Raw genomic sequence first — 19,885 nt, forward strand, 5'->3', positions numbered from 1 at the left:
GCATTTTCATGTTCTTAGATCCAGCGAAACTAACCACAATTCAGTTTTCACTAACACCAGTAGACAACTTCTATTTTTAATGGTTTGCAAGTACTCATTCCCACCTGAAGCCTATAGGTGTTTTGTTAATCAGTCAAATAAAAAGCCAGGAAGACACAAGACAGACAGTTAAGCAAGGTAGCTCTAATTTTAAATATCAAGTACCAAACATGAAGTTACAGGTAAATTAAACAGAAAAAGCTGATGAAGCTTTTAAATGTGTTTGCTGTAACACAGCAATGCATTCTAAATGGCAGACATTCCACAGATTAAACAGAGTAGAAATTCATCAAATAAATAATACCGCATGAATTATAAGTCTGTTCTAGCATTCACATACCGTATACAAATTTGGGTGTCTCTCTGGAATGGAGTCCTTATATAGCACAACAGCTTTCAAGTGTGGCAAGCGATTCCAGATCTGTTGGATTTTTTAAAACAAATTTATTTTTTATTATTTACATCTTGTGTGGTTTTTGTTCCACTAAAATACCGCCAAAACTGTAATGGCTTGACAGTCACAAGAAACCTCCTGTTTCCCTCCACCCTCAAATATTCTCCCCTAAACTCACAACCAACTAGCTCAACAGGAGTCGGGGGGAGGGAAAAAAAAAAAAAGGAGGGAAAAAAGACGACACTACACAGTCTGCTCTAGAAAATCTGTTTTCAGTCAAAAGATTTAAAAAAAAAAAAACCAACACAACACATCATACATGGCTCCTCAGCATCCTTTCTCATAAGGCACCAAAGGGCACATCAAGGAACAGTCTCGGTCAAGCTAGAAGCTGACCCTAGCCACTGTGGTTACCTATAGAGGAAGTCCCTCAGACAAAACTGTTGTTAAACTGCTAAAAAAACATTCTACCTTCTTAAAGGAAAAAAGGAAAGAAAGCCATATGCACATTTTAAGGATAAATAAAAATACAAAGCTGCAACTTACAGGCAGACAGCAATGGCTGCTGCTTTCAGTAGCTCTTTCTCTGCTTTGCATGGCCCGCAAAGAGCATTCATTTCACTGAACTTTGTGGGACCCAGTGCCTCATAAATGCCTTTGAATTAATCACATTCTGAACTGACTTGTTCAATCTGCGCTAATACAAAAGCAGTGCCTTGATGATAGCCATGATGTATATATATTATTAGAAGGATAACAATTGAAATGTTATGTTAATATTTCAGCCTTGGGTTCTTCCAGAAAAAAAAGTTTCAAAAAACCCTCAGCTGGATAAAGCAGTGTTGGCCAGAGCTGTCTCTTCTTTTTCTAGATAGAAATGTGTATGCATCAAATCTCTCGAGTTCTTCCATTTATATTCTTCTCTCCACATTCACGACAGCATAGCCTGGTATTTAGTCGACAACACTGCAAGAAGGCTTGTCTGATGGTATGTTTTTCCAGAATACTTATAAAAATCTCTCTTCCTCCAAGTTGCATGTAAAACACAACTACAAAATACAAAGGAATTAACGTATAACTTATATGAAATACATTTGAAAAAATCCATGGATATTTTCTCTCTGGCAGGTACATGTTTTTGGCAGAAAACTTCATCATGGAATCATAGAATGGTTTAGGTTGGAAAAGACCTTTAAGATCATCAAGTCCAACCATTAACCTAACACTACAAAGTCCACCACTAAACCAATGAAAGGTAGAGTAATAATTTCATGTTTCCTGGCTTGGTGGCTGGATTATTTTTTAATGAAAGTAAAAAATAGGAATCATTAAGGTTGGAAAGGACCTCTAAGATCACCATTCCAACCATCAACCCAGCACCACCATGCCCACTAAACCATGTCCCAAAGTGCCACATCTACTCATTTTTTGAACACTTCCAGGGATGGTGACTCTACCACCTCTCTGGGCAGCCTCTTCCAATGCTTGACTACCCTTTCCGTGAAGAAATTTTTCCTAATATCCAATCTAAACCTCCCCTGATGCAGCCTGAGGGCATTTCCTCTTGTCCTATCGCTAGCTACTTGGGAGAAGAGACCAACACCCACCTCACTACAACCTCCTTTCAGGTAGTTGTAGAGAGCAATAAGGCCACCCCTCAGCCTCCTCTTCTCCAGGCTAAACAACCTCAGTTCCCTCAGCCGCTCCTCATAAGGCCTGTGCTCCAGACCCTTCACCAGCTTCGTTGCCCTTCTCTGGACACGCTCCAGCACCTCAATGTCCTTCTTGTGTTGAGGGGCCCAAAACTGGACAAGGTATTCCAGGTGCGGCCTCACCAGTGCCGAGTACAGGGGGACAATCACCTCCCTGCTCCTGCTGGCCACACCATTCCTGATACAAGCCAGGATACTGTTGGCCTTCTTGGCCACCTGGGCACACTGCTGGCTCATGTTCAGCCGGCTGTCAACCAGCACCCCCAGGGCCTTTTCAGCCAGGCAGCTTTCCAGCCACTCTTCCCCAAGCCTGTAGCGTTGCATGGGGTTGTTGCAACCCAAGTGCAGGACCCAGCACTTGGCCTTGTTGAACCTCACACAGTTGGCCTCGGTCCATTGGTCCAGCCTATCCAGATCCCTCTGCAGGGCCATCCTACCCTCCAGCAGATCGACACTCCCACCCAGCTTGGTGTCATCTGCAAACTTACTGAGAGCACACTCAATCCCCTCATCCAGATCATTGATAAAGGTATTAAACAAGACTGGCCCCAAAACAGAGCCCTGGGGAACACCGCTTGTGACCGGCCGCCAACTGGACTTAACTCCATTCACCACAATTCTCTGGGCTTGGCCATCCAGCCAGTTTTTTACACAGTCAAGAGGACACCCATCCAAGCCTTGAGCTGCCAGCTTCCCAAGAAGAATGCTGTGGGGGATGGTGTCAAAGGCTTTACTGAAGTCCAGGTAGATGACATCCACAGCCTTTCCTTCATCCACTAGGCAGGTCACCAGGTCATAGAAGGAGATCAGGTTGGCCAAGCAGGACCTGCCTTTCATGAACCCATGCTGGCTGGGCCCAATCCCTTGGTTGACCTGCACATGCCTGTTGAGCTCACTCAAGATGAACCTCTCCATAATCTTCCCCAGCACCGAGGTCAGGCTGACAGGCCTGTAGTTCCCCGGATCTTTCTTCCTGGAAGCAGGGAGGGCCCCTCTGCTTCAGCAAATGGTGCGATTTGGTGCAAATTTGATGACTGATCTCCAGCCATGGGCCCCCCTCAACTTCTTACTGACAGATAAGCCCTTCCCAGGGAGCTGCCCTGTGCTCCTCCCCCAAGTCATGCAACAGGGACCTTTCTGGCAAGTTGGCCTTTCCAGCTGGCACCCTTGCAGAAACCCACTCAAAGCTGCCAAAGGGTTTTGTCAAAATTGTGACTGTTCACTTGAAGAGACTCCTCCTTGCTCCCTAAAGTCTAACTCATGTCAACATGCTATCAAAGCGCAGTAAACTCAAGAACCTTAACGGTTAATATTACGAGCAGGAAAAGATGACATTTTGGAAAGAGGAGATTTGGAACACTAATGTCCTTAATATTTAAATGGAAGGCCTTTACAGACTTGCATCATCCTAATCTCTTCCATTCAAGTGGTCTGCGCTTTTCCAAACAGAATCAAGTGGTGACTTTATAAACATGGGATCAAAATGTGGGGGTTTTTTTCCAGGTAAGTTTGCACTGAACCAGCCACTGAGCTCTCTGATGGAGAGAATCAGAACTGCTCACGCATGAGCCACAGACACTATAGAGAACAGAGCTGCAAGTTACCCAATAGCTCAAACACCAGATACTAGATTTCAGAATGAGAACACTCCCATGCAAGGTTTCGTGATACAGAGAGTGAATATGGTATTTGGGACCAATATGGCATTGAGAAATGGGAAAATTATGGCTTTTAAGTAATCATTCAGCCACCTTGTACCTGCATTATCTTGTCCAATTGTTTCTGATTTTCCACAACCATGATATCGGTTTTGCTGTCATGAGCAATGTAGTGGCAGGCCTCTGGAGAATTGGTTGTATATATTCCTGTGACAATTCCTCTGTATCAAAAATGTATATATATAAAAACATGTATTTATATACATACACACACATATACATGCACTTAGTATCAAAAAAGAGAATGATCATCAAAGATCAGATGAAAGCTGAAAGAGTATGAAGATGTGGAAATAAATAGCAGCACAGATGTCATGTTTGTTTCAAGTATTCAGATATACATTAATATCTCTGGTATATGCACACTGCAAAAACTAATCTCTGAACTCTATTCAGTAGAAGATGCCGTAGGCTAGGATTCAGCATTTTAACCCACTTGAGGCTACACGAGAGTTAGCTCAGGAAGCAGTAAAAAAATCCACTTATGTCCTCCTTCTGTTCAAGCTGCACGCAGATACCAATTTGAGTTTCACTGGCACAGAAACAGCTTAAGAGGTAAAATCCAAATTGTATAAACAGGTATCACGACAGAAGGAATCAGGCTAGTTAGTATTTATCTGTCACTTCATCTACTTGAACGTATCTTGCTGTAGACAACTATCACTAATATAAAACTGGGAGTCTTCATCTGTTTTCCACATCTTCCAGTGGTAAGATACTGTACAATAGCTTCTGTGTGACTGTCACAGTTAAACCCATAGCAAACTATTTATGAGTGTCTGGACTATTTCAGATATACTGAAAGCTATGAGACTCCAGTAGGTCACTGAACATGCTAATCAGCTGCAGCACAACTTCTAAGATATGACACCAAATACTGATTTGCTACATTTCCAGACCTAGCACAACAGAAATCCCCAAATCCCCCACAAAAACAAACCAAAAAATCTTACCCAGCAAAAACAGCTCCAACAGCTGAGATGAACCATTCTGGAGAATTAAATCCAAGGATTGCTACGCTGTGGAATCGTTCAAGACCAAGCTTAAAAATAATAATCATAAGGTTATATAGTATAGGCACACTGGAAAGAAACATACAGCATGAAACATACATACAAATATAAACCATGGAAAGTTTTGATTTATTTATTATTTTGGTTTGACAAGACATGTGTACACATATTTCTGTGATGATATCCATAGCAAAACCAGTATTTATCAGCAATTAACATGATCTAAACTTTCTGCTGTCTTCTCCTGTCTGGTTGAGCTCTGCTGTCAGAAATGCCAGAAAAACAGAACTTCTCCATATGAACAAGAGCATAATGACTACTAATCTTACCCTATGTTTAGAATGCTTTAATATTTGTCTTTATCTCACCAAATTCACAACAGTGCTGCTTTCACCTATTTTTCTTTTTTTAATGTTAAGGCCTTATGCTGATCTTTGTACCTATGACCCAGTGAGACTGTAACACAGCAGCTCGTCACTTGCAGTCAAGTTCCCTTGACAGCAGTGTTATCTCTTTGACCAAACCCAATTTTCATCATTATTATTTCAATAAAGAATATGACTGCTGATCTTCAATTAATGGGAAAAGCCTCGTATATTGTGGTTTTTGGTGGGTTTTTTTTGTTTGGTTAGTTTTTTGTTTTGTTTTGTTTTTTTAAGAAGACAAAGGCAGAAAATGGAATTGGTTTTGTTTCCTGAACCTACCTTCAAGAAGCTCTTGGCTGCTTTCCTGGAGAGCCAATAATACTCTGAAAAAGTTATCTTCTCCCACTTTCCATTCTTTTTGCTGGCCAAAGCGTTAAGGGATCCGTATTTTTCTAGGCTCTCTTTGAACATCTGATGAACTGTTATGGGAGTCTGTGGACAGGAGTTATCTATTCTCAGTCTGACTCTGCCATCAGCAAAGGAAGTCCACAGAGACTCTGGAAAGTAAAGCATTACCATCAAGGTATTCTATCATTGAAAAATACCATGTGACTGTGTACCAAAAGACAAGAAGATTAAATAAAGACTTCAGGACTAAGCACAACTCTGGCACTTCCCACCTTTAGCGAGAAGGGCTTTCCAATTTTATATCTATCAAATATGCCATGTAGAAGAAGAAATCTTTATTTCTTACACTTTGTTCTGCATCTTGAGTAAAAGTGCTACCGTACAGAATTATGCTGATCTTCGGTGTGTTACAGGCACACCACCAATTCCAGAAGAATCTGTTTGCCCATGCTCAGCCCTGCACAACCCACTATTCCTTGAGCTAATGGAGCAGCTGGTGAATCAGAAGGCTACAGAGATCTGTGAAAGATCTGAAAGATCTGTCTCTGTTCAGCATCCCAAGCTCCTTTTGCTTGTCACAGCTCTTTCCTCCTTCCTTCCCCTCCAGCTATTCTCCTTCATCCTGCCCCTGTTCCCCACTACTTCCCACAGTTCTTTTCCTTGGTCATCTGCCCTGTGTTCTAGTATGTATATCCACTCCACTCACTCCTGTCTTGCCCTATTTCCACATCATCTTCTACCTTCTTCTGCTCTTGCCTTCCTCACCCTGTCTTTTTACCACCCACTTTTTTCCCCCCCTCCCATATTCTTCCTCCCCTTCCTTGACAGGACACAGACACAGAGAACCAACTAATGTCACTTGGCTCTCACCACTGGTGCCAAGGACTGGGGCAGTCCCTGGCATTCACAAGAAACGACTGTCTCAAAGATTCTACTTGGCTCTTGCAAACCCAGCAAGAAGCAGGCTGAGTATAAATACACTCCTTAGAGAATCTAGGGGTTAGTAAGTTGGCAAAATTTAGGTGAATTCTCACAACAAAGACAAAAAAAACACTCACGACTCCCCTCTCAGTTAGTTCCCATACTTCTGAACAAAATAGTACAAGAACACTTTACGAACATTTTTCCTTAGATTTACTTTCATAAATGAAGAAATATTTTTAGCATAAATGTAAAAAATACATATTCTACAGAGAGTTGGTGGAAAATTTCAGACCAAAGAGCTTAGGTTTATCAGAATTAAGACGAACAGAAAATACGACTTTTTGAAGTTTCTGATACAAGTTAATAAGCACGATCATCTTTTACTACACTTAATGGAAAGCAAAAACTGTAAAGAAAGCTCAACTAGTATCTATACCGTTTCCTGGTACCTCAGTGGCTGAAAAAAGCAGTTCTGGAGTACTCAAAAATACAACGTGTTTTACATCCCTCTCAAATGCTATTCCTCTAGTTGCTTCACAGAGGGTCTGGAAACTACCTCTCTGAGCATTTCTGGCAATACATGAACACATCAACCATAGCTGAATCCACATGAATGCTTTAGAACACATCTGCAGCCTTCCTCAAGTCAGGCTTGCACTCTGCACATACAACCAGAGGCACAGCAAGCTATCGTAAGCTCACAAACATACATAAAAAAAAACAAACCCAACTTCCTCTTGCAGCAAAAAAAGTTTTATTACTTAGCTGTGTAGAAAAGCTCCATTACTTAGCTGTGTAGAAAAGCTCATTCATAATCAGTTGATAAAGTGCAACTACTAAACTGAAAAATACCAAAACCAGTCTAGTTTGCTGCCAATATTCTGTGAAATTATTTCTGAAAATTTCACTGCCCCATGCTATATCCTAGCGTGTGCAAAGCATTTTGAAAAGAAAAAAAAAAAAAATTCACCTTTCTACACCCTCCCAGGTAAGGAGATAAAACCCCTGGTGCAGAAAGTGAACTGAGCAGTCAAAGCTGTGATGTGTATCAATCCAGGATTAATGTTCCTGACTCATATTATGTTCTGTTCATGTTCCTGATCACAGTCTTGCATTTGTTCTCTTGACAAACAGAAAGTAATAATGACAACAAATACAAATAAAGCTGCTTAATCTCCATGTGCCTTCATTTTCTCATGTGCAAATTGCATATAATGATTTTCAAAACATAGGTGTGGAGCTTTGCTTAAGCCAGTGGAGGAAGGGCATCATAAATCCAGACAGTTTAGAAAACAAGTCAGTATGAAAGATGCTAGGTAATAGATACAGACTTTATCAAAGTGTAAACAGTGACAACTCACAAATATTTTATGAGTAGTGAAGGCATAGCAGGTGTTTCTGCACTTAACCCAAATCCTGGTGTGAAAAGGATGAGAGAGAAGCCCAGACGAAAAACTCTGTATGATGTTCTGGCTTCTAAACCAACAAAGATGACAGGGATTGCAGGCGTGGTTGGGCACAGGTAGGTGACTGCTCTGTTGAAAACAAAATCCTACCATACAGAGCTAAAATACAACATTCTAGTCCATGTATTATAAAAAATGTTCCTGAACAAAGAGTATATCTCTTCAAGGGAACTGAAAATATTAGCAACATTCCTACAGTAATATCACAGAAGTTGCATAATTACTACCTTTTCACTGCAGACATACAGTAGATAACAGAACAGTTTCCACAGAGAAGAGTGAAAATCAGTCAAATCATTGCACTATCTATACACAGAAACCAAAAATGTACTTTGAAACCGGGTCTCCTTTTGTTTTTCCTTATGCACTTTTTTCTGGTGTCAAAAAGCCATCTTTTATTCATACAGGAGACTAAGAACAGAATCAGTCTCAGAGACTCAGTGAATTACCTTAATAATACACAATATATACCGCAAAGGAATATAAACTTGAATGCTCATTCAGTGTCTGTTCTTGCATGTATTTGCAAGTAGAACTTAAATCTAAAAACAGTTCCTAAATCTAGGTAATAAGCCAAATAATTCTAAAGATCAAACTAGTCCCATAGAACTGGTAAAAACAAATGTCCAGGCTGGAAATGAACTCAGTACCACCTGAAACCAAAGTGGAAATCAGAATAAAGATCCTTTAAATACACTATTAGCATTGGTACATTATACACCCATAGGTTTACAGAGAGCATTAGAAAAAAATAAAAGAGCATTCTAGCTCAAAGTACTTAATGCCACTGAAAGTTACCTATATGCAAGCAAAGAGGAATATTTGTTCCCTTCTTCTTTCTTCCAGTAACTCCTGCTACCTGCATTATACTTTGCACTCACATCGCTTTTTCATTCACTAACATGTGACCTTGGCTCATGTCCTTCATGTGAATTCACCGAAGGTCAGAGATGGTGAGAAAAGATTTGCTCATAAAGACGACTATTTTGTCAGATAAAACAAAAAACAGTAGAGATTTTACTCAGATAAGTAGTCTTGACTGTCACTCTTTGAGCCTCTTCAAGTGTTTTTTTCCCCATGTCATTCTCCTCCAAGGTCAAATTCCATGATCAGACTAAATATTCCATGATTCAGTCTTTAATGCTAAAGGAAGAGATGGCTCAGAGTAGTCTCATACATATAGTGTACAACAGGATGACTGTACTGCAGTTTGTCTTAGGAATTGCTCTAAGGACAGCTGATATAAATATTTTGGATTTTAGGTGTCCAGTTTTCCCACTGAAGTGTAAGTTTTCAACAAGAAACTTTACAGGAGAAAAAAAATAGTTAAAAACTTTGTTTACCACTTAAAAAACACTTTGAAAGTTTTCAACTGATCTTTTACAATACAGTCCTAGAGTTGTGAACCATTTACATATGAATATTGATTTATAAAAGTACATTTGTTATTCAAGTATTTTCTACGAAGTCTGAAATAATACACAACATAAACACATTACAATTTTTGTATTTTTATCAGCCAGTTGTTATTCCTTTCCACTATGTATGACTGAACAGTTGTGACATGGTACAGGCTGTCTCTCCCAGCCCGGATACCAAAAATTATTTTAAACAGACAAATAGCAATTCCGTGTATTTTTTTGCATGAATAATCAGTCTGGCTGAAACTGCTGGACCTCAGGGATGCATGAAGGAGACTGTACTAGTTAAAAAAAAAAAGAAATACACTAATCTTATAGTTTAAAACTAACACGAATGAAACCACCTCTCTGTTCTCTACCTGACATGCAAGTATCCTGGTGATTGCCAGAATGGATTTGGGAATGTAAATGAATTCTGATGCTTAAGGAAGAACAACTCTGAGAGCCATATAAAGTGCAAAAGAACCAAGGTCACCTTTCAGTTAGTTAAACAGACAGACAGGCTGATTGTGGAATGATCCTGCTACATGACCCAAATAACTCCAAGTGATACTCCATAGATGTGCCCTGAGAAACAGGAACTAAAACACTAATTTAACTTCTGCTTGAAACTAATTCAGATTTAACTCACAAAACAGTATGTCGATTATATGCCAGCTCCTGCAAAACATCACTCTGCTCTAACAATGAGAGAAGGTAATCAGCTCTTTGCTGGAGGCATTTCTGACGGACAGTCATCATTCCAGATTCCACAGCTATGATGCCATCACATTCTGCTGACAGCACAAATACATCATTCCACCTTCACCCATTATTTTTTAGTTTTCTTCAAGATGCCTGTGGCCCTGAAAGCTTAGCTTCTCTTTAGTAACAGCTGGAGCTGAGTACACACAGGTTGGAGTCTGAGAGCTTGGCATCTGTGTCAAACTTCCCCTTGTGTCAATGAACAGATCAAACAGAAGTACAGAACTTCTGAATTTCAAGTGAACCTAAATGTATCAGCCAGAATATATACATAGTGATTCTTTTAAAAAAAAATACAGAAACCAGCTTCCTGTTGCTTGCCTTGCCACAGCTGGCTTATGAAGAAGGTTTTCTGCTATATTATCACTTTTCCACAATAAATATGCAACTTTAATCTCCCAAACAGCAAAGACTGAATAAATAGTAGAAATCATTTTCAATTAGCCAAAACACACATAAATATTTCAGTTTGTAGAAACTTGTACCTTTTTCATTGGAGGAATAAGGAACATTTATGAACTGCAGTAAAATATACCGTTCTTCACATCAGTAAACGACTACCAATGTGGATCAGAGAAATAAAATATCCTCCAAAGAACACCTCTACAAACTGACGTGGAGGGAGTGGTGCATCAGGACGAGTACAAAATAAGCTTCGTAACAATACTGACGCTTCTAAAACTGATTACGATGCACCAAAATGGAAGTGTGTGGAGGCTGTAATCAGGAGGAAACATCACTACAGAAACATTGCCCAGGCATGCAGGAATGGAAAGTTAAAACTCAGTTGGAACTGAAATTGGTGAGCAACGTGAAGAGCCACAGAAAGGGCTTCTACAGGTAGCCAAAAGGAGAACCAAGAATATCATGGGCAACTTCCTGATATAGGACATGAAAAGGACTGATGTACTCAGTGCCTTCTTCACCTTGGTCTTTACTGGGAAGATCAGGCTTCCTAGGTTTCTGTGCCTAGTGGCAGGTGAGAAGTTTTACCTACAACAGTAGAGGAAGATCAAAGTAGGGACCACTTACGCAAACTGGACAAAAAACGCTAGTGGGCCCATATGGGATGCTTCAGAGTGCACGCTGAGAGATCAGGCTAAATTCATCACAAGGCTGCTCTCCATCATCTTTGAAAAAGCATGGCAATCTGGTAAGGTTCCCATGACAGGAAAAAGGCAAATGTCACACCTGTCTTCAAAAAGGGGAAGAAAGAGGCTTCAAATAACTAAAGGCCAATCAGGCTCACCTCAGTCCATGGAAAGGCTATAGAACATCTCCTAGAAATCGTTTTGAGCTATAAAATGGTGACCGAGACAAGACAGAATGCACAGACTTGATTTGGCCTTGCTAAGTCCAACAAAACTGTCTTCCATGACGAGATGACTGGCTCTGAGATAGGGAGAACAGTGGCGTGTTGTTTACTTTACCTTTAACAACATCTCCCCCCGCATCTTTGGAAGGTTTGGACTGGATGTTGGAGTAACAGGTGGATGAAAAATTGGCAGCATAATTAGTCTTCAAGAACAGTGGTCAACATTTCTAAGTCTAGCTAGCAGTCAATTACAAGTGACATTCTTCAGGGGTTAGTCCTGAGAATGATACTGTTTAATGACTGCATTATTGTCTTGGACAATAGAATGCACCCTCAGCAACCTCAAAGATGACATCAAACTTGGGGAACTGGCCGACATGCCAAAAGGTAGGGCTGCCATTCAGATGGACCTTGGCAAACTGGAGGTATGGGCTGACATAAGCCTCAAAGCTTGACAAGGCTGAACATAAGTCTTGCACTCAGCGGTAGGATAACCCCACGCAACAGCACAGACTGGATGCCAGCTGGCTCAGCAGAAAAACCCCTGTGGTTCCTGGTGGACAAGTTGAATGCGAGTCAGTAGTATGTCCTGGTGGAGATAAAGGCTAACTACATACTGGGCTGCATTGGCAAGATTATAGCCAGCAGATCAAGGGAAGTGATTATTTCCCCCTACTCAGTACTCATGAGGGTGAACCTGAAGCAGCATGCAGCTTTGGAAGCCCCAGTGCAAGAGAGAGATCGTCACAAATTGAAGCAAGCCCAGAAGAGGAACTCCCAGATGGTCAGGGGCCTGGAGAAGCCCTCATACCCATGTATGAGAAGCCCTTAAAGGAGCTGAGTTTCTTCAATCTGGAGAAGAGAAGAATGAATCTAACTGCAGTCTGCCACAGACTGAAGGGGGGCACTATAAAGAAGACAGATTCTTCTCAGAGGCACACAGCAGAACAGGAGGCAACGGATATAAGCTGCAGAAAGGAAAATTATTGCTAGATAAAGAAAAATAATGTCACAATATGCAGGTGACTCAGCCTAAGAAAAGGAACTGAAAAGCTGTGTAATCTCCATCCTTGGAGGTTTTCAAAACTCAGCTGAACAGAGTCATGAGCAGAAAGCTGGACTAGTTGTTTTCCAGTGGTCTTTTCCAACATAAATTATTTTGCAATTCCATCAGTATAAAACCAGCATGAATGAGTTCTCTCTTAACTTTACACTGGTTTTAAGCCAATATAATGCTTGCTGCCAACAGTAAGGTTACTCTGGATTTACATATGCATTAGAAAAACCAAAATCTGGACTGGTTCCACAGGAATGGGCTTCTATACATTGGGGGAAAAAAAATGGGGGGAAAATTCCAGAATAACCCAGGGTCCTCATTAGGCAAGTTTACTCCTGAGGGTGCAGAACACATCCATCATAAAATGAGAAAGACAGTTCTGCACAACTAGAAAACATCAGAATCTCCTTCTTTTCTCTTGATATACAAAACAGACCCTCTGCAACTAGACACTGAGCTTCCTTCTCCTGAAAGATTTTTGGGAGGAGTTTTTGACATTCAGTCCTCACTTTACCACTCAGCATCTGCATAGCTGTATGATGTTTCCAAGGCAAACACTTCTCATTTAAATGGGTAACAAGTAGTGCCACAGATTCCCAAAGTCAAATAAAAGACAAAGGCTAACTTGAATTGTAAGCTCCTGATTCATCAACTTAGAAACATACCTAAACTCAAATAAAGGAACTGCTTAATTAAAATGGATAGGGTGTGACTTGTGTTTGCAGGAAAATTATGATGGAACAGCTGGAACAGCTTCTACCCTCAGTTGTTCATCTCACCTTTCTTCCAGAGGCTGTGGTCACCTCTGCAGGAGTGGCTGAATGGCATGTGCATTTCTTCCTGAGCACTGTGGTTTACAGCCCAGCATATTACTCTAAACTGCAGCCAGCGGCAACCTCTGGGAGAGAAGCAGGGTAGATAGCTGACAGCAGTAACCAGCGTCCTAGATAAATTCTTAGAAAAATAGGTCAGAGCTTTCATGAGCACACAAGCAAGTACTCCGCAGAATCACAGCCTCAGTAATAATCTACATATACAATTTGCGTCTCAGTTCAATAAAATACTCTGAACTTGAAACAGGAGTTAGTTATCACCTTTATCCATCCAAATTTATTTCCTGCTTACTGAAAAACAAAAAGCAAATGCCTAGCAGTTTAATTCTTGGAAAGAAACCTATTGCATATCAAAGAATTACCTTTTTAAAATAAATATATATGCATACAGGTATATATTTATATGTACGTATAAGTCTGTATGTGAGATTCCTACATAGATCTGTCATTTCTTCAAAATCCACTTGCAGTCACTGCTTCAATTGTCCCATAGAACAAATATTCCCTGTTTAAAAGAGCAAATTTAGATACCAGTAGCAGCCTCACTGAGGCGACAGGGAGCTCCCTCAGGGCTGCAAACCTTCCGAAGACCCTCGGAAATTTCTGCTAGTAAGCCTCCTTTAAGGCACATGGTAGCACAACTAGGTTAATTTACCCCTGCAATTGGTTTAAAATTACAGTAGTATGCGTATGCTACAATGCAACACAGAACTGACCAAAGCACAGATATTCCTTTACAGTCTCCAGATATTACAGAGTATGCCAAATCCTCAATGGTTGACAGCTGGTAAGAAGGCTGTGATGCCAAATGTAACACAAGAATTGGTATCATTTTCCATGGGATCAGGCTATTTTTCACTTATATATAGTAATAGTCTCAAATACAGACAAAAACTGGGAGAAACTACTGAATTCATGCAAGTTTACAGAAAGGCCCTGAAAATTTCCCAGCTGCCCTGATTCACTTCAGTTTAATTTTATTTTTGGCTGCCTCTCATTATCCCAGCCCTGAAAAATTGTCAGTCATAACTTGCTAGAATAGACACAAAAATTACATTTAAAAAATTATAAGAAGAGCTCAAATTTCCAAGGATCATCTTTTACATGCTTACCCGTTGGCTCTATGCCTTCATCTTGGGTCTCCTCCAAATGAGGCAGCAAATCTCTGCAGACAGCCTGTGCATCTGTAAAGGTTCTAAAAGAAAATATACCTATTAAAAAGTTATCCAGGAGTGCTAGTAGGATTCACTGCAATCAACATACAATATATCCAAGGGAAAACAAAAACACAGGTTGCAAGCACTTAGAAATACAAACAGGAGAAAATAGAAAGCTCAGAGGAACAAAGAACGTTTTGCCTCTGTTGCAAACTCCACTACAATCGGGTTAAACAGGGAAATGCATTCACCCTAAGGATGACATTCTTACTCCATACAGTGGACTTTTTGTTTCAACATCATGGTATATACCAGATGGAGACACTAATTTTGAATCTCGACAGAGAGGCCATGAACCATGAAAGTATAAAGAATGAATTATCAACCTTAAGCTTGATCATACCACCACTGTACTAATACAACAATACCTTGTATGTTGTTACTGTTGATACCTGTTGAAGCTCTGAGGTTAGGGGGGTTTTTTTTGTTGTTGTTTGGTTGGTTTTTTTAAGGCTCAGAAAAGGAGATTTAGTTCTAATAATAATAATAAAGTTTCTCAAGAACTTCACCAAAGTAGACACATTATCATTATCACTATCACATGGGTGAAATTAAACCTTTCTTGGCTTAAACTAACCAGATGAAGTTTAAAGCACAGATAATAAAAACTCAGAAACAGAAACTCTGTAAGGTAACAGACTGCAAAGGCTTATATGAGCAAAAAATCTAAACAATAACTAAGCATTTAGAAATTACTGACTGCATAAAGCAATGCACTGCAGATTATTCATGAATAGCAGCATTCAGGTTTTTTAATTTAGCTGATTTCATTTAATAGAACAAGGGGTGGAAATCAGCAGCCCTCAGAGCCCAAGAATAAGTTTGGATTACCTTCATTCCCTCTCAAAACGTGCAACAGAAGAGTCCTGAGTGAAACTCAGGAAGTCCTTCCCCTCCACAGTATAATAAACTAACTCAAAACATAGAAAAAGAAAGTCCAAACAATGCCCTTCCCAGCTTCCCAATAAATAACAAACAACTTCAAAAGCATTTTTTTTTACACAGCAGTGTCAGGTAGCAAACAGTAGGACCAAACACTATGTCAGATGTTATTTCCTACCTCATATTAACAACTACATTTTGCAGAATACCTGTATGGGGGGCACTCCTAGAATTTATTATTGTTATCCACAATGAAATCACACTTGAAGAAAGCCTTAACCAAGCTGGATCCCTTTTGCAAGAATTTAGCAGATTTTGTAATTCTTCACCCATCAAAAGTGACAACTGCAGTTCATTTCCTCCCTTGCTACTACTATGCTGCAGATCTCCGTGTCTCAGAGCAGAGGTACAGGTCGCAAAAGTGATTGAAGGAAAATGAGGAGGCATCACTAACCTTGCCTGCAAGGATATTTCCTCTCTTGTTAATGGCATAATGGGACAAAACATGAAAGGGCTTGTCTGATAAGCAGAGAGTTAGGCTCTGAAAATAGTCACTGGCTTGGTGAAAGCAGATGTTGATGAGAAACTGAGTAATTTAAATATAGAGGGGGATTATACTGCATCTTGAAAGGTAAGTCTGTGTTTGAGATATGGGAAAATGGTGACTTAATGAAGTGGGATGGCGAGGACAGAATGACAGACCAGGAAGACATACTTGGGAATAAACCCAAAACATCTGAAATAACTTAAACACATGTGTTTGTCTGCCATCTCAAACACTTAATAGTTCTTGAAATTTTCCCTATTTTAAAGAAAAACCACATTTGATGTTTAGAAATCTAGTGCAATCTCTTCCTTTAAATATCTTTTGAGTACTGAAGCTTTTTAAATTTTTATTATTTTACAAAACAAGTCTTAGTCAAAAGATAACTGAATGTTACTCTTACCTAAAATTAATAGTAAAAAAGTCAGAAGAAGAAAACAGATCTGATCAGTAATACATCAGAAGAGCCTCCTATGCGTCTACTCAAAACTTTTTAATAATAATCACTAATGACTTTTCCCAGATGAAAATCTCATTAGTTTTCTTTATTCTCATCCAGCTGTTATAGGATACCGGTTCAGTTTATATTATGTTCCCTTAATAGAAAATTAATCAACCAACAAGTTAGTAATGCTGCACACAAAGTAGTTGTTACCTGCTTCTATGGACTAAGCAGTCAATTTGTGAGTTGGGTTTTTCTTGTCCTGAATGTACAATTAAGAAATTTTCTCTCTCATCCACAATTTATGTGTATATTTACAACCATCCCTTCTGAGTTAAAGAATATGTTTTTAATGTTTAGTCTTAGCTTTTGTTAGGAGTTATTCCTTTAAAAATTAAGTAAAGATCCAAAAACGGTTATGTTATCTGGAATTGTTCAAGTAAGACTGAATCGAGCAGAATTTGGTGGGACTGCTTGATCAAGAACTTACTGACCATACTGCAGCAAGGAGAAAACGCACTGCAGAATTACGGTTTCATGGTGAGATGCCCCAGCAAAACCAAAGTGCTTTGGAAATCTGGACTTTGGTTTGCTGAAGTCGTTATTAAGGCTGAGGTTCTGCATAAATTATTTGATGTTATTAGTGCAGGGACAGCATGTTCCAAAATCCAACTACCAGTTTAAAAGGGGATTTTCTACATCCGATTTTTGTGTTAAATAAAAAAGTTTATGATTCCAAAGGTAATACGCAAAAACCTCTACGAAGCACACACACAGGATTTAATAGTAGACGTCACTTTAGCAAGCCAATTAGAACAAACTGAGTTCAGGTTACACAATGTTGACCAGCTAGAACTAAACAAAGCACACTTCTGTGTAACTCTATTAGCAAGAGTGGTTTTTGAATGACACTATTTCCTGATGTAATTTGGGATTTAATTTCAAGGTACCATTCTATCAAACATGACCTCATCCGCTGCCTGAATTCAATGCACACACACACCCCTTTCACCTGAGACGGAGGCACAGCACGCTCAGGCTGACTGGCTTATCCAGAGGTTTGGGGCAAATCCTAATGTAGCACAACTCGCTTACAGCTACCACCACTACTCTGTGCCAGTTAGATGTTGTATCATACTGTTCTCACGCATCAGGCCTACCTAAAAAGCGAGAATTTGAACATTCTCTATATTGGATTAACAAAGGGCAAGTTTCCTTTCCTCTTTGTTTCCAAGATTGTAACAGCTCTAGTGAGATTTATCTTTGCAAACCAGTAGAAGTAATGCATGCGCAACTGATATTATAATGGTAAAATAATGACTGATGTAACTGACAGTCCTTATTGCTGGTGATGATTCACCAGAAGCAAAGCATCCAATCTGAAATTGCTGGTGTAGCAATTACTTTTTTTAACTAAATGTTTTTGATGGAAACCAATGAATAGAGTACCATTTCTTATCATAACTACAGAAACTAAATGTAACGGCTAAATCTCTCCACTTCTATCATTATGAAATGGCAGTGCTCTTTTGAAGTTACACATTAGAAAAACCTTTTTCTGTCACCATAATGATAACAAGTGTCTGATTAACGGCACTACTTGCTGTGATACTAATTTCTGTAATTTTTTAGTTTCAAGGGACTTTGGAATTGGCCTTTTCCTTCTACAGGCTCTATGTTTCCTTCTCTGGTAACTGGAATTTCTGCTTACATCTCATACTCTAGGTCAAATACAGTCAGATATTTGCTGTCCTCTAAATTCTCTCCTCATATTAAAATCTTGTGAAAATACTAAGAATAAAACTGAAAAGAATCTATAAAGTCAGTCTTTAATATGATAATGAACCAATGATTTCTATGGAGAAAACATTTAAAAGAAATTCTCACTTCAATAAGCCTCAGAGAATACACAGATTTTCCTATATAATTAGACTAGAACCTTTTCTCTCAAATTTAAAAACTATGAACTTTATGTTGTAGGGTTCAATATTTTTTTACCTTAATTCTGCAGAGTGATTTCCAAGATCACAAACTGCACCAATGGAATATGAACACTGTTATGCAGCAGTCATATTATCATGAGATTTAAGGGGAAGCTATTCGTTAAACTGATTATGTATAGTGGCAAATAAAAAGACATCTCTCATTCTTTTTGTATTCTTATTCTTTATCACTGTTGTTCAACTCCTGTAGTTTTGTCAATGTTAAATTTTTACCAGTTGGCTCTCTTACATGGCTTATTAGAATTTTAAAAAATAAACCAGCTTTCTCTAAACTTGCAAAAACAAGCGGTTTATCAAATAACTACATATGTATATTGTTAATACATTATTCAGTACAAGGTATTCCTTTAGACTTCAGGATATTTACTCATAACCCTTTATATACGCATAGCAAGTCAAAGTACTTCAAGTCTAGAAATTACATTCACAACTACTCATAAAAAAAGACTTAAACATTTTTTTTTTTCAGTTAAAACAGTCAGTAGTTCAAGCTATGCATTTATCCAGAGTATCCTACCTTAGCTTCCAGACCTATGCTGTCTGGATTCACAATGAAGCTACCATCTCCTCCTCCCTTTCCTGGTATTTCTAACACAGAGGCTTCTCCCATTACACAGCTGCTCCACTCACCTTGTTCCTCGATAATGTTGTGCCATATGTGTGGGCTCACCAAACAGTGAAAATATTTTTATTAATAAATTTTATTCTGGTTTAATATATGGAAAATGTTTACTGTTGAAGATACTGCATTCATATATTATCAGATAAGTTGAGATTAATGTGATGCCTAATTTTAGAACAATATTTTCAAGGTGCAAAGCTATGGCTATGGTCAACCATGTTACTGCAGTTCCTGTCTGCTTAGCTTCCAAAGCTTTTTTGATGAACTATTGCATGATTTTTGTTATTTCGTTCCTTCAAAATAAATTATGCTGCAGATTGTCTACAACAAAGAACACAGCCAATAATGAGGAAATGCTCAGTTACAGTGTCTGCTGAGTGCATACAGTTTCTCTGTCACTTACAGGCTTTTTCCAAAAAGCAATCTATTTAGCTTCTCCTGGGAATGTTCTCCTACCACTGCTTCCAGACTCAATGGCTCTCAGGAAGGCTCACTTGTGTTTTGCCCACACTGCGATGATCCAAAGCAGTGCAGCTCCTTCATCCGCTTTGCTGTTCCTCTGAGCATATCATTTACAAGCTCACCCACCAGGCTACTTTCAAGTGGCAGTAAGCATGTTACTACACATTTCTTACAACACAGTCTCCACCTTATAATTAAACTCCTTTCTCTGCTTGCCTTGCCCAAAGAAATATTCTGTAATATGCAGGTGTTTATCTTAGGGAGCAAGGCATACAAATGGGGATTTGCACAAGTACTTTTTTTC

General features: G+C 39.3%; 1 protein-coding gene across 2 annotated transcripts in view; it reads right to left on the reverse strand.

Annotated features, from left to right (window-relative positions):
* The window catches only part of ACSBG1 (acyl-CoA synthetase bubblegum family member 1), a 37,328-nt gene that overhangs the window by 13,499 nt on the left and 3,944 nt on the right, over nucleotides 1–19,885 (reverse strand). For both annotated transcript variants that reach the window (XM_075713631.1, XM_075713630.1), the window contains exons 2-6: nucleotides 14,522–14,604; nucleotides 5,581–5,798; nucleotides 4,817–4,905; nucleotides 3,904–4,024; nucleotides 380–460 (exon numbers count right to left, since the gene is read on the reverse strand). In XM_075713631.1, coding sequence (XP_075569746.1) covers nucleotides 380–460; nucleotides 3,904–4,024; nucleotides 4,817–4,905; nucleotides 5,581–5,798; nucleotides 14,522–14,604 — 592 coding nt within the window. The remainder of the gene's footprint in view (nucleotides 1–379; nucleotides 461–3,903; nucleotides 4,025–4,816; nucleotides 4,906–5,580; nucleotides 5,799–14,521; nucleotides 14,605–19,885) is intronic.

Source organism: Pelecanus crispus, chromosome 7 (assembly GCF_030463565.1).
Source record: "Pelecanus crispus isolate bPelCri1 chromosome 7, bPelCri1.pri, whole genome shotgun sequence".
Classification (NCBI taxonomy): domain Eukaryota; kingdom Metazoa; phylum Chordata; class Aves; order Pelecaniformes; family Pelecanidae; genus Pelecanus; species Pelecanus crispus.